The sequence below is a fragment of the Camelus ferus genome, chromosome 2 (assembly GCF_009834535.1).
Source record: "Camelus ferus isolate YT-003-E chromosome 2, BCGSAC_Cfer_1.0, whole genome shotgun sequence".
NCBI lineage: Eukaryota > Metazoa > Chordata > Mammalia > Artiodactyla > Camelidae > Camelus > Camelus ferus.
Window position 1 is genome coordinate 107281957 of NC_045697.1, and position 16813 is coordinate 107298769.

The 16813-nt window shown below is 32.3% G+C and overlaps 1 protein-coding gene across 1 annotated transcript in view; it reads right to left on the bottom strand.

Moving 5' to 3' along the window:
• Positions 1–16813, bottom strand: part of LRBA (LPS responsive beige-like anchor protein) — a 620537-nt gene that overhangs the window by 504138 nt on the left and 99586 nt on the right. The window contains 4 exon segments of the mRNA XM_032464781.1: positions 9586–9683; positions 11731–11793; positions 13090–13169; positions 15444–15612. Coding sequence (XP_032320672.1) covers positions 9586–9683; positions 11731–11793; positions 13090–13169; positions 15444–15612 — 410 coding nt within the window.

Consider the following 16813-nt stretch of genomic DNA (forward strand, 5'->3'; position numbering starts at 1 on the left):
TGTTTAAAAACTTGCTTATCAATTGCACGTTGTCTTCAAGAAATCCACTTTTTTTTGGCTATTCTTTTAAAAATTTTTTCCCCTTTTTTTCAGTTGAAGTATAGTCAGTTTATAATGTCAATGTCAATATCAATATAATGTCAATTTCTGGCGTACAGTATTATACTGGAAGTCCTAGCCATAGCGAGAAACCCAGTTTAAATATAAAGTTACATAAAGATTAAAAGTAAATGAATGGAGAAAAATATACCACGCTAATACTAATCAAAAAGCAAGTGTAGCTGTATTAATTTCAGACAGAGAACACTTCAGAGTAAGGAAAGTTACCAAGGATAAAGAAGGGCATTACATAATGATAAAGCGGTCAATTCTCCAAGATGACGTAACAGTCCTTAACATGTATGCACCTAACTTAGAGCCTAAAACTATGGAAGGCAAAAACTGACAGAACTGCAAGGAAAAACAGATGAATCCATTATCATAATTAGAGACTTCAAAATACCTTTCTCAGAAACAGATCCAGCAGGCAGAAAATCAGTAAGGACATAGTTAACCTCAAAAATACCATTAGTCAATTGAATATAACTGACATCTACAGACTACTTCATCCTACAATAATAGCAAAGTACATATTTTTCTCAAGCTAACATGGAACATTCACCAAGCAGACCACATCTGGGGCCATACAACACCTAAACAACAAATGTAAAGACTGTAAATTATCACTCTCAGAAAAATTTGCTCTTAGATCACAACGGAATTTAATTAGAAATAAATAACAGAAATAAAGCTGCAAAATGCCAAATAACTGAAGGTTAAACAACATACTTCTAAATACAAAGAAGAAATCTCAAAATAAAGAAGTATTTTCAACTAAATGAAAATGAAAGCACAACTTATAAAAATCTGTGGGATGCAGCAAAAGCAGTGCTTACAGGAAAATTTATAGCACTGAATGCATATATTAGAAAAGAAAAAAGATCTAAAATCAATAACCTAACTTTCCACCCTAGGACACTTGAATGAGAAAATTCAATCCAAAGTAAGCAGAAGAAAACTAGTAAGTTTTCAACAGTAAGAAATCAATAAAATTTTTAAAAAATCAATAGAGGAACAAAACCAAAAGCTGGTTCTTCAAAAAGATCAATACAATCAATAAGTTTCTACTCAGGCTAAGGAAAAAAGAGAAAGGACAGTCTGTGCTTCTGGACTGCTGAAAATTGTGTTTAGAAATATGCTGTGTTAAAATACTAAAATGACTGATTCTTGGTTTTCAACTAGGTTTTAACATTTCTTTTTAAATGATTGTGAAGTAAATACTCAGGTTTAGTATAAACTCTCTGCACAGAATTCTTACATTAAATATAGTTTATATAAGAAAAAAAAGGACATAATTTACTAGTACCATAAATTAAAGAACGTGTATCACCACATGTCCCATAGACATATGAAGGATATAAATGAATAATACTATGAACAACTCTATGCCCACAAATTCTATAACCTAGATGAAATGGACCAATTCCTTGAAAGACACAATCTGTCAAAACATACATAAGAAAAAAATTGATGATCTGAATAGGCTTAAATCTACTAAAGATACTGAGTAACCCCCCAAAACAGAAAGTACCAAATCCAGATGGGTTCACTGGTAAATTCTGCTAAACATTTAGGGGAAAAAATTATACCAATTCTCTACAATCTGTTTCAGAAACAGAAGGAATACTTCTAACTCATTCTATGAATCACCACTGCCCTACAACAAAACCAGAAAAAGAAATTACAAGAAAACTATCAATATCTTACATTAGACCAATAACTTACATTAATAAAAATGAAAAAATCCTCAGCAAACTATTAGCAAATCAAATCCAAAAAAGTCCAAGAACTATGTACCATCACCAAGTGAGATTTATTCCAGGTATGCAAGGCTGGTTCAACATTTGAAAATCAACTGATGTAATCACATACACATAAGAAAATAGCTGATTATATTAGTAGATACAGAAAAAGTGTCTGAAAAATCCAACAGCCATTCATTTTAAAAACTCCAAATAGATCTAAGGATAGTGGTAACTTTCTCAACTTGACAAAGACTATCTACAAAAAGCCTGCAGCTAACATTATGTTTAATGGGAAGAAATTCAATACTTTCCCACTACAATGAAGCAAAAGGCAATAATGTCCCCTCTCACCATTTCTTTTCAATATTGTACAGGATGTTCTTGTTAAAACAGTTAAGTAAGAAAAGGAAATAAATGATACACTGATTGTGAAGGAACACATAACACTGTCTGTGTTTGCAGATGACATGATCACTATGAAGAAAATCTAGAACTGACAAAATAAATCCTGGAAATAATAGGTGATTACCACAAGGTTGCAAAATACAAAGTTAATATAAAAAAGTCAATTGCTTTCCTGTGTGCCAATAATAAACAAGTGGAATATGATATTTAAAACACAATACATTTACATAAGACTCCCCAAAATGAAATACTTAGATATATACTAACCAAAATACAATCAATATCTATATGAGGAAAACAATAAAACTGATGCATGAAATCAAAGAACTAAGTAAGTGGAGAAAAAATCCATGTTTGTGGGTAGGAAGACTCAGTACTCTTAAGATCTATGTTATTCCTAACTTGATCTATAGATTCAATACAATTCCAACAAAAATCCCAGAAAATTATCTTACAGATATCGACAAACCATTCTAAAGTTTATAGAGAGCAAAAGCCCAGAATAGCCAACACAGTATTGAAGGAAAAGAATACAGTTGTAACACTAATGCTACCTGACTTCAAGATTTACTAAAAAGCTATAGTAATCAAGACAGTGTGGTACTGGCAAAAGAATACATAAATAGATTGATGAAATAGAGAGTCTAGAAACAGACCCACATAAATATAGTCAACCAATCTTGACAAAAGAGGAACACAAGCAAGACAATGAACCAAAGGTACTCTTTTCAACAAATGATGCTGGAACAACAACACATCCACACCCAAAGAATCTAGACACAGACCTTAAACCCTTCATAAAAATTAACTAAAAATGGACCTAAATGTAAAATTCAAAACTATAAAACTCCTAAAACACAACACAGAGGAAAACCTAGATGACCATGGATATGGTGACATCTCTTTAGATACAGCATCAAAGACACAATCCACAATAAAAAAAAAATTGATAAGTTAGACTTCATTAAAATTAAAAACTGCTTGGCAAAAGATAGTATCAAAAGAATTAGAAGATAAGACACAGACTGGGAGAAAACACTTGCAAAGGACATATCTGATAAAGGACTGTTACCCAAAATACACGAAGAACTCTAAAACTCAACAACCAATTAAATTTAAAAAAAAATTAGGACAAATGACTTAATAGACACCTTACCAAGGAAAGTATACAGATGGCAAACAAGAGTAGGATACAAAATGCTCCACATTATATGTTATCAGGGAAATGTAAATTAAAGAAACAATGAGATTACCACTACACACCTACTACAATGGCCAAAATCCAGAAGACTGACAGCACCAAATGCTGGTGAGGATGGGGAGCAACAAGAGTTCTCATCACTACCAGTGGGAATTCAAAATGGTACAACCACTTTGGAAGATAGTTCAGCAATTTCTTACAAAAGTAAACACTTTTACTATTCAATTCAGCAATCTCACTTCTTGATGTTTATCCAACAAAGCTGAAAACATACTTCTACAAACATACCTGCACAAGCATGTTTATAGTAGCTTTATTCATAATTACCAAAACTTACAAACAACCAAGATGTCCTTCAGTATGTCAATAGATAAACTGTGAACATCCAAACAATGAAATATTATTTAGCCCTACAAGAAATGAGCTATCAAGCTATGAAAAGACATGGAGGAATCTTAAATGCTTATTACTAAGTGAAAGAAGCCAATCTGGAAAGGCTACATACTGTATGATACCAACTATATGACATTCTAGAAAAGACAAAATTAGCAACATAATAAAAAGATCAGTGGTTGGGTTCGGAGGGGAGTGGGATGAATAGGCAGAGCATAAAGGATTTTTAGAGTAGAGAAAATATTCTGCATAATACCATAATGATGAGCACAAGCCATTATACATTTGTCCAACCAAGATGGAGTAATAAGCATAATATAGCCTCACTACTTTGTGTATTAGAACTAAAACTATAGAAAAAATATACAATTTTAAAAAGCATTTTCCTAACTACTCTGGAAACTGAACAAAAGCAGGTATATTGGTGCAGGAGACCTAATACTTGGAGATTACCCATTTTAGAGGTAAGAGTCTCAATCTTCACCTTTCTCTTGTAAAATATGACCTAAGAATGAGTCCTTGGCTCAAAGTTGGTCCCTGTCAGACATTCAGGTAGCTAATATTCTGAGAAATACTGTCCTTCTGGTTAGAGACACTGAGAAAATGGGCACTTACAGGCTAGAGAGGCAAGGGGGAGTCCTAAAAATAAGCAAACAAGAGAGAAGGAACTTGAAAATATGTGTAAAAACCTGCAAAAGCCCTAAACTGACCCAAGAGATGCTCATGTATGGGACAGACTCAGACCAGAATATCAAGTCTTTCTAAATTGAAAGAAGATTTGAATTATTACCAAATTCTCGGCCTAATCCCTGAGTGGTACATGTGCAAGAAAGACCCAAAGCAAGACAAGAGAGGTTTTTAAAATGAAGTGACATCAGAACCACCACCCACAAAGGATAGGTAGAACTTGTGATCTGATCCTTCTTGCTGAAACAAAACAAAACAAATCACATTTGTTAATGGATTATAAGACACAGAATCTATAAAAGATAACACTTATAATGTCCTTGACATATTAAACAATACTGAATGTATGAAGAACCAAGAAAATGTGACTACTTCTCATGGGAAAATACAATGAACAGATGCTAATGAGATAGGCAAATTCTTAGACTTAGCACACAAAGATTCTAAAGAAGCTATTACAACTATGCTCCAGAAGGTAAAGGTAAATACAGACTAAATGGATCAGAAAATAGCATTCTCATAAAAAGAAAGAAAACATAAAAATTCACCATGTTGAAATTATAAAACTGAAATGTATAATAGTTGAAATAAAATGTTCATGAGATGAGCTCAATATGAAAATAGAAAAAGCAAAGAAAAAGTTTATAAACTTGAAGATCATGTTTATCACACATATCAAGTTTCTATATAAACAAAGTATCAAATCTGAAGAACAGAGAGAAAAGTGATTCAAAGAAACTAAAAAGAGACTCAGATGTGTATAAAAGCTCTAATACTCACTAGAAATCCAAATAAAAGAGAAAATATCTGAAACAAAAAAAAATGTTTTAAGATAAGGGCACAGCTCAGTGGTAGAGCATGTGCTTAGCGTGCACAAGGTCCTGGGTTTAACCCCCAGTACTTCCATTAAAATAAATTAAATAAATCCTAATTACCCCTCCCAAAATTTTTTTAATTAATTAATTTTAAAAATAAAACAAGGGCTTAAATTTGAATGATAATAACAAAGAAAATGAAACATCAGGGAGTATAGAGGAGTGAGGAGAGACTAAAGAATATGTCCTGAAAGCAAGTACAAAAATCTAACACATTATATTAGCAAAGAAAGAGTGGATTTAACACAGATTTCTCCTTAAAAATCACGGAGGCCAACAGACAGAAAATATTTTAAAGGACTGAAAGAAAAAAACTAGGAACACAGAATTCTCATGCAACAAAAATATTCTTGAGTGATGAAGGCCAAACAAAAATACTTTCAGAAGAAAAACTAAGAAAATATGCTTCCCTCAAAACTATTCAACAAGAAATGCTTCCCTCAGGAATGAAGGAAGATCCAAAGAACTGTAAATTTCTGAATAAATGTAAGTTTTTCCTTCTCTTAAATTCTTTAAACTACTTATTACAAGTGGAACTAAAAATTGTAACATTGTCTATGCATTAGATGTAAAATGGAACAATGGTGGAAGTTAAAGGTATCAATGTACTTGCAAAGGTTCTGTATTGTATTTGAAAAGGTAGAATATTAACACTGGGTATACTGTGAAATTTCTGAAGTAATCATTAAAAAAACTACACAAAGAGATCCAAAACTAAATAGAAATTTTAAAAGAATTCAAATACAAAGAAAAGGAGAAACAAAGGGGAAAAAATTATACTGAGACAAATAAATAATTAAATGCTAGATGAGGATAAAGCCTTATCAAAAATTACATTAAAAGTCAAGTTGAAACACAATGAAAAGACTGAGTGACTCACAGTAATAAAACATCCAACCATATACACTATGTGTATTAGTCATTGTTTTCTATAGAAAGAGAAGCAGCAGGATGTGTATATACTCAGAGAAAGACAAATATTTATTTTAAAACATTGGCTCACGCAATTGTGAAGGCTAAGTACAAAATCTACAAGATTGACAAGTACTTGGGAGACTGAGGAAAATACTGTAATTCAAGTCCAAAGGTATTATGTTGGCAGAATTCCTTTCTGTTCGGGGGAAGGTAAGTCTTTGTTCTATTAATACTTTCAACTGATTTGATAAGCCCCACCCATATTATGGATGGTAACCTGCTTTACTCAAAGGCCACCAATTTAAATGTTGACTACATCCAAAAGATACCTTCCCCAAAATATCCAGAATAATGTTTGACCAAACATCAAGATACTATGGATGGCCCAGCCAAAATGACACAAAATTTGCTATCGGATTGTGTCATGAAGAAATTCATTTAGGGGGTGGGTGTATAACTCAGCTGGCAGAGCGCATGCTGAGCATGCATGAGGTACTTGGTTCAATTCCCAGTACCTCCATTTGAAAAAGAAAAAAAAAAGAAATTCAATTAACTATAAAGATAGAGATAAATCAAAAGAATGGGGAAAAAAAGATACACCATGCAAACCCAAAGCAAATAAAGCTGGATTAGAAATATAAATACCAAACTAAGTAGATTTCACATCAAAAAACATTTCTAGGGGGAAAAAAGGTAATAACATAATTATAAAAGCATCAATTCCCAAAAAGACAACAATTCTAAATATAGTTGTACTTAATATCAGAGTTAAAATACATGAAGCAAAAAAAATGGTAAAAATACAAAGAAAGAAAAATAGAGAAAAACATAATTATAGTTGGAGGTTTCCATAATCATATCTCAATAAATGACAGAATAGGTAGACAAGGGTCAGTAATGGCACAACAGATCTGAAGAACACTATCAACCAAGTTAGCCTGCTTGACATTTACAGAATACTAGTATCTACTAATACTGAATATCCAACAACATCAGAATACATGTACTTTCCCAGTGCATATGGAACATTTTCCCAGATACATAACCATATTCCAGACCATAAAGCAAGTATCAATAAATTTAAAAGGATTCAAGTCATACAAAGATCCTCATAGACCATGATGGAATTAAAATTCAAACATGATCTCTGGAACACACTTTCAAATTACAAATGGATAAAACAAGAAATGAAAAAAAAATTATTTTAAATTGAATAAAAATGACATTAAACTGAAGTGCTTAGGAAGAAATTTAAAGCACTAAACACCTATGTTCAAAAAGAAAAAGAGTCCCAAAACAGTGACAATCAATAAATTTGATGAACCTCTGGTCAGACTGATTTGGAAAAAAAATAAAAAATAAAAATTATTAGTATCATAAATGAGAGGTAAAAATCACTACAAGCTTTTCAGATATTTAAATGAAGGAACAACTTTATATCAATAAATCTGACAGTTTAGATGAAACAGACAACTCCTTGATAGATACAAATTTACCAATGTTCATCAAAGAAGAAACAGATCACCTAAACAGTCCTGTATCTATTAAGAAAATTGAATTTATAGCTAAAAAGATCCCTACGAAGAAAACTGCATGCCTAGGTAACTTCACTGGTAAATTTTAGCAAACATTTAAAGAATAAATACCAACAATTCTATACAAACTCTACAAGAAAATTGAAAGACTAGGAGATATTTGCCAAACCATTCTGTGGGGTCAGGACTTACTTTTACATTTAAATCAGTAGACTGAGTAAAGCAGATTACTCTTTATAATGTGGGTGCTTCATCCAATCAGTTGAAGGACTTAACAGAAAAGAAGACTGACTTTCCTAAAGGAAAAGGGAATTCTCCTGGCAGACAGCTTTTGGACTCAAACTACAACATCAGTTTTTATCTGGGTCTTCAGCCTGCCAGCCTAACCTGCAAATTTTGGACCGGTCAGCTTCCACAATCACATAAGCCAATTCCTTAACATAAATTTCAATTTCTCTTTCTCTCTCTCATATACATACACATACTCTTTACCATTTTAGTTGTGTTTCTCTGGGGATCTCTGAAAATATACTCCTTAAGAATAATGTATAAAAGGTAGGGAATAGCTCAGTGGTAGAACACATACTTAGCATGCACAAGGTCCTGGGTTCAATTCCCAGGACCTCTACTCAAAAAAAAAAAAAAAAAAAAAAAAAAAAAAAGATGAAATAAAATAATTTTTAAAAAAAGGAAAGAGATAAGAAAAAGAAAACAAGTAGCTATAGAAAAAATAAGGATAATGCTTAAAGTCATCTTCTCTTGGAGAGAGTGAGTATTGAAAGGTAGCAAGTAAAGAATTTGTAATAGAGGTTTAATGGAGGAAATTCATTACAACTAGAACACTAAATTAGTCACTGTAACTGATCGTCCAGCAAAGTAGCTATTAAATTTTTGTGGCCCCAAAACCTTCTCATTAAATGAAAGATTTAAAACAAAAGTATTCTCTTTTGCTGCTGATGATTGTTATGGACTGAATATGTGCTTCTTAATTCAAATGTTAAAGCTCTAAGCCCCCCAGTGGCAGTATTTGGAGATGGAACCTACAAGAAAGCAATTAAGATTAAATCAGGTCATAAAGGTAGGTCCCTCATTGAATGGGATGAGTGTCCTTATAAAATGAGACCAAAGAGCATGCTCTCTCTCTTCCTGTCTGTGCACACACAAAGAAGTCATGTGATTAAACAGGAAACAGCTATCTGCAACCCAAAGGGAGAGCCCTCAGCAGACACCAACCCTGCAGGCACCTCGATCTTGAACTTCTAGTCTCCAGAACTGTGAGAAAATAAATTTCAGGTGCATAAGCCAACTGGACTAGGGTACTTTGTCATGGCATCCCAGGTAGACTAATAAAATGATGATTTTGGATTGGCGTGGAAGAGGTAATATTTTAAAGGGATGATAAAGACCTTCTCTTGGCTCACAATTGAATCCTACTATTCTAAAACCTAAACATAATGCTGCTGAAGAATTCAACATTACAACAGCTGTGTAACATCACTAACCACACAAAACACTGGAACAATTTGCCTGATCTGTCCTCACATTAAATCGTAACACAGCCTCTGTAATTAAAGATTTGTTCCAAAAACATAACACATGAAATAAAGGGATCTTATATCTTAACTCATTTTATAAGATCCAGTAATACTTTTTATATCTAAAAATCTACCATTTCCAAACTAACCTCTTATATAAAACATATTAAAATTGTCAATATGTTGAACTCTTACCGTAGCCCGTTCCTTTGGTCAAAAGCAGGTATCATAGAGTTAGGATGTTCTGCCATTAATGCAACGAGCAGCTGCAGAACGTCCATTAGATTGTCATCCTAAAACCATTTCAGAATTTTTTAAATAAAGAAAAATAACTTATTTGAACAATGGCTACTTCTTAAACAGTAAAAATTTCAACTTTAAAAAAATAAGTAGACAAATGGACAAATATATGTGTTTTTAACAAACTAGTTCTTTACATATACATACTCATCTATATAACTCAAAATATACATCAAATAATTAGATAATTTCCTAATCAAAGATATAAAATGTCTCTTACATTATATTGTATCAAGATTTCCTAAAACATACTCTATAGATACAAGCGATCTGACTTTCAGGTTTGTTTTTTTTTTTAAAAAAAAAAAAAAAAGGAAAGATTATACATCAAGAAATTGGGGGAGGAGGAGAAACCAGGTTGTTCTTTTTTATTACATATTACAGCAAGACATATTAAAGCCTTTAATATGCTAACAGATGTTGTGAATATGGTAGTGGTCTTGGGGGAAACATATTGTGTATCATTTCCTAAGCTTATTTAACTAGGACCACTTTCAGCACTGAGGCTGTCAAGAAACTAGTTCCGAAGGAAAACCATTTAAGAAATGATAGCTGGATAGTTCTCATATATTATCTGTTGTCTGGATTAAAGATATTGATGATCAATAAATGTTTACTGAGTCAATATACTACTGTATGTGGTATAACTTGGTAACATTTGCAGAATAGCAGAGGAACACACGTGAGTTCTGAAATCTAGAAATTTCAAGAAAATCCTTCACAGGGAGGTAGGGGCAGGTGGGAGGGTATAGCACAGTGGTACAGCGCGTGCCTAGCATGCCTGAGGTCCTGAGTTCAATCCCCAGGACGAACATTATAAATAAATAAATAAATAAATATAAATAAACCCAATTACCTCCCCTCACCAAAAAACAAAAATTTTTTTTAATTCTTCACATTGAATAATCCAGTATGGATGCATACCATTAGGGCCAACATGGCAACACTAACCCAAGAAGTAAAGAGAAGCAGCAGTTACTCATCTCTGTTGCCACCACCTCCAGGTTTTTCTTCACACCTTTGAACTTCTACTGTGGTAGCTACCTGAATATTTAATTTTCAATATGCTAAGAAAATGATCTAGAAGTAAGGTACTGAGCCTTTGTAAAAGTGTTATTTCAAGGACCTGAAAAAATTCCTGACTTAATAGTTTCAGAGAAAACAGAAAATCACTGTGACTTTCAGTTTCTGTCTTGTGAAATATTTTGGTTTCAGGGTCAGAAAAATCTAAAATTATATCCTACTCTAGACAAAAATGAAATCACAGTCATTAATGTTTGTTTCAAATATAAGTGAATCAGGAAATTTACCCCATTCTTTTCTGCCCCAATTAACAAAGATAGGTCCAAACAGTATCTCTTACCCATTAATGATTTTAAAAGGTACTATTTCATGCTGTAACAGATATCTGTAAACTCACAAGACATGAATTATAACATAGGAATGTAAGTTATAATATAAATGTTGTATTTTATATGAAATCAATTTCCAAATTCTACTTATTTAAAACACATTTAATCAGATAATTTATTTAGACTACATCTGGCATATTTTACATTTTCCCAGTGCTAAAAAATATTTCAACCTATTTATTTTTTAGCCTCCTTTTCAACCACATAATTTTAAATTGATTATAAATGAGCTATTTAACTTAACAGTATTTGAACATGCAAAATCAGTGGGAAGATGATGTTATAAATTAAAAAGTCCAATCATTTTTGGTCATTTTTGTTACCTATTTTTCCATTTGTTAAACTGGTTCCTGGAAAAACACTGAAAGTATTCTCTGGTTTACTTTATTATTAGGTCAATGAGATCTAATTTTAACAGCTTTTAAAGTCTTTCACGATTATTCTCAGAGGAATTTTGTGGTATAAAGAATATTTAAATGAAGGTTCCTAAGATTTAGTTCCTAGATACATTTACTCTCCATTATAGTTATATGATTAATAAAAGATTTCTTTAACTTTTTTACTTTTAAAAAAAGCCCATAATGCAGCTTTAAAAAATAAAACCACAAATATAAAATTCAAATGTTACCTCATGCATAGTGAGAAGGTAATTAAGGATGGCCTGTAGCTCATCTTCCTTTACTCCAGAATCCTTTAAAAACATAATACAAGAATCTTACATATAAAAAACTTAAAAAAAAAAATTATACACATAGATTTGTCAATGTGGTCAGCTGCTATAAATATAAAAGATAATGGAATATAGAATCTAAATTTAAAATAAAAATTGGAGGAAGCACTAAAGACATGCCATATGCAAGACTCTGTAGAAGTCAAAGGAGATCTGACATCAGAATCCTGTTTTGAGCATCTTATGACATATAACCTATCTAGTAAAGCTACAGAATCTTGAACTAAGGAAAAATAATAAACAATAAGTAAAAGGATATTACTCACACCTATCACTCCTCTAAATATACAAGACAATTTTTCTATTTATTTTTTTCTATTAAATTTGGAGTAAAATGAACAGTTGTTAAATTGCCAGGTTAAAATGTCAGGTACTAAAAATTGAATAGTAATTTCACTGGGAAAAACACTATTTTAAAATATGAATTTATTATGGAAAATTTCAAGCTACTGTATTAATTTATTAACCATAAAGCTGAAATCTCAAAAAAGAACTGTAAGAAAGAGAACTAGGAAACAAAATACACTAGGTAAAAATAGAAGCAGACAATTCAAGGGATAAATTTTTTAATAAATAGAAATAAACTATCTGAGTCTGGAAGATATAGTAAAAGTTAGATCTACTTACCACAATATTACATGACAGCTAATAAAGCATTAAATTGTAAGAGTAAGAAATAAAATGATACAGGAAAATACCGAATAGAATATTGGCCACAAACACATTTATATACTGCCATCTTACAAAACCAAAACACATTCATTAAAAAATAATATTAAATTTTACTTTACCTGTAATAGAATGAAATGGGGAAATGTCATCATTTCTAAAGGCCTATATACATATCATGGACATTTACACAGGAAAATTGTTTCTCAAAATCTGAATATCAAGTACAAGGAGACCCTAAAAATGAAACCTCCTTGAGAGGCTTTGTTGACTCCTGCATCACCAGTTCTAAGAATAGCACAAGTAACAGAACTCAGTAAATATTTGCTGAATGAAAGAATGAATACACTTGAACTCCTAGACACAGAAATTCATGTAATATATATTACAATTAACAATCTCCAAGTCTGCATTAATGTTTATCAACAGATGCCTAAGAAAGAAGGACAAAATACAAAGGAGTAAATAAATATCTCTCAAAGTGTTTTCCTATTAACAGAGCAAAGAGTAAATAAACCAAGATTTTATTTTATGTGAAATTGTAAGTTACAATACACACGTGCTATAGGGTAAGAAATACAAACTCACCTTCATCACTAATTGCTTAATGAACATCAACAAGAATGCTCGTAGGGAAAGTATTTCTTTTTGATTAGGTCGTGGTCCATCTTTAAAAAAAAAAAAAAAAAAACACACATACTGGGTATTTCAAAGACATCAAAGCAAATAAAATACTCATTCCCAATAGTTTTTCCACTTATTTACAAGAAACATAAAGGTCAGTCTCCTAAAGAGTTTTATGTCTCTAAAAAGACAAGCACTCAGTCTCACATGCAATTGTATATACTACGCTCTAAATGTACAAAATAGGTTATGTTGAAACTGCAATGAAGAAGTTTGTTTTTGAGGAAAGTCAAAGGAATTTCAAAACATGAGGCAATAAGTTAAATCTGTATTCCACAGTAACATGCATTTATATTTTGTTTTAAAAGACTCTCTGAGAATGTTACTATGGTAACATAAGTTTACAAAGAAAGAAATCTAAACTTTGGATGTGAATTTAGTATTTAAAAAACTTTTTTTCTAGTGTTACCATTGTATAAGCAAACATAAAAACCTCAAAAAGTTTACCTCAACACAGTATCATTCATGAAGAAGGGAAACATTATGCTGACTACCTCTGACGAGTCTCCTCTTCTTGAAAAAGTCCTTGGTCACACATGGCTCACATTATAGTCAATTTTCATGTCTCAAACATATAATTCCAAAGAAGAAAGTTTTTGAAACAAAACACCCATTGTTCTAAGATACTAATTTAGGTAATTGTTCACCTCATATTTTCTGCACTTTTCCTCCCACTAATCACTATATACAGCTAGTCCCTAGACCACCAAAGCATAGGACCACCATGACCTTGAACAGATCAATTAAAATAGGAAGAAAATTGTTTAAAATTTGTTCCATATGACAATTCCTAGACAAAGAACAGGTTAGAAGTTACAACAGAACCACAAAATTCATCCAGCTCTCTCACTTGAAGTATGAGACTTTCCCAAGGTCACTAATCAGTTATAAAAATCAAAGCAACAATACAATACTAACACCCAGGACAGGACATGATACACCTACAGCACCATGAAATAATTACCGGGAAATTATGGCCTAACTAGATTGGCCACAACCTTGCCAGCTTAAACAGATCATTTACCTTCTGTGTGTCCTCACAGCTTTCTAAATCATACATAGCATATTCTCTGAGAATAAATCCAGTTTATTTTGAAAGGGATTAAAAAAAATAAGTAACGTACAAATACGAAACCTTGTCTTTGTGAGTCACTCAATGCCCAGAGCCTTTCAGTACAATCAGAATGTATTTGTTTGACTTTCCAGAATCTATTTCCTGATTTCAAGCAACAGCCCTCCATGTTTATAAAGGGACTGAACCTATCTTCACTCTCAGATCTTGTGTTACGGAGGTAAGAAGAGCCTCCATGCCTGGGTAATGTGAAGAATACCTGCCACACGGATGGATACATGATGCAACCTGAGCCAATGAGCAGCAAAGAGATGAAAAGGGACTTTTACTGGAAATGCCTGATGCAGGCAAATGCTCTTTTGCTGGATTTAAAGTTGTGAGGATGTGAGGGGAGAGTGGCTGCTTGCTCCTACAAAGGGAGAGAATATATGAAAAGAGCCAACACAGCAGTGGGAAATGGAGAGAGACAAATTGGGTCCAAGGGCCATATTCAGAACTTCTGCACTAAGTTCTACTGAAACTGCCAGCTTATATGAGCTGATTAAATCCCGTTTACGATATAAGACGGTTTGAAGTAGGTGTTGTAATACTTATAACCAAAACAGCCACCATTTGTCAAAATTTGTATTTTGATCCCTTCCATGTACTACTGACATGACGAATGAATGTTACCCTTCCAGTAATTTAGTCCTGATTATACAGGAAAATAACTACTGAAACTCTGTAATCTCATTATATTATTTATTAGAAGCAGATACTCCTTACTCCTACAAAAAATCTCCATCTCCAAAAAAAAAAAAAGTTGTCAATGATTCTCATTGTGATAACTGGCCTCAGCATTGATACCAGTTGCTAATATAGCATTTCTTCTTATTCTCAATGTCTTAAAAATCATTCAAATCATATCTCCTCCCCAAACAACTCAAACTAGCAAAAGCAGCATTCTTCTATAAAAGCATCAAGCTATTAACCTCTGACAACCACAATTTAGGACAAACTACTAAAATTAAGGACAAACTATTAAAATCATCAACAAGATTAAAATAAAAGTTGCCACGATGAGATTTAGAAAAATTTTCAGAATAATGTAATTGTATTGTGAAGAAAGGGTAGGAAGGGAGGAAGGAAGGAAGGAAATCCTGACTTGCCATATTTAGAACGTAATATATAGATGCAGATGATATACCTAATCCTTTTGGGGTGATACCACTCCGATCCTGAGGATTCACTGCCCAGTAGTAGTACTTCAGTGTGTGCATGATGAGAAGCACTGTTCCAACTCTCCGAATGGCATTATATATGTTGACTGTGCCAATGAATTCCGTGGACAGGTAAGTATAGAGAGTCAACTGAACCTAGAGAATCAAAATGAAGAGCTCAAATCAAAGAAGCAGACCAGCATTCTACCTGTTTCCACTGATACCCTCAGGCTGTTCTACTTGGATCATACTTGTTCCAAAAAGTAAGATACTGACCTTGATAATAACATCTATGTAAACATACTCACAAGCACATATACTCCTTGTAAGATGAAACCAAGCAATTTCTTCTTTTACAGTAGCATTTTAAAGTAAAAAACCCCAATTACATCAAATTTTTGCAGCACTACTTCATGGAAGAAAATTGATTCCTATTTAGCAATCAGCAATTATTCACAAGCATGGATAATTTCTTTATAATAAACCTACTATTATGCTATGCATGGTTGTTTTAAAAAGCTAGAAATTGTCTTGTTTTATAAAAAAAATTAATAGATGGAATAACTCAAAAGAAAGAAAAAAGTGAGAGTAACTCAAAAGAAAAAAAGTAAGAATAGGTCAGAAGAAAGAAAATCATACAAAGACATATAAAGCCTACCTTAAAAAATATTTATTAGAAAAACAGGATTCTGTTATAAGTTTATTACTACAAAGATTGTAACCACAACATTGTAGTCTCTAAAATTCACAAACAACTACACTCCAGTACTCATAATAGCACAAAATAAAGACGACTTTTGCTGTACTTCATATTAAAATCAGTAATCTTTCATTGCACTGCTAGTGCATGTACTTTTTAAACTAAACAATATTAAGTATTTCATTTTTAACCCTGAAAGATAACAATTAGGTGCCTTCTTCCAGATGTCCTATAAATAATCAAGGCTAAATGAATTAGGGAGTCAATCAGGAACCATACATGGTAAAAGCTGGTAGATTCTGAACCACATAAAATTGAGGCTTAGAAGACGAGTGTAGTTTAGAAAACCATAAATATGTTATGATCCATAGACTTGCTGAAAGATAACGTTAGTTTGATGTAGCTACTGCTGTTCAAATGGATAAAATCAGTTTGTTACTGAAGACATGTAATGCTTTCTATGGCATGGTTCAAATTCTTAACCGTGCTAGTTCAGTCATTCAAAAATATTTATATCTACCTATATGCGTAGCACTGTATAATTGGAAATAATAATGGTATAGACATTGTCCCTCAGTAGCTGAAAATCTAATTGAGAAGATAAAACATACACACAAGTTTAAGTGAAAAACCAAAGGTAATAAAGACACCTACTGA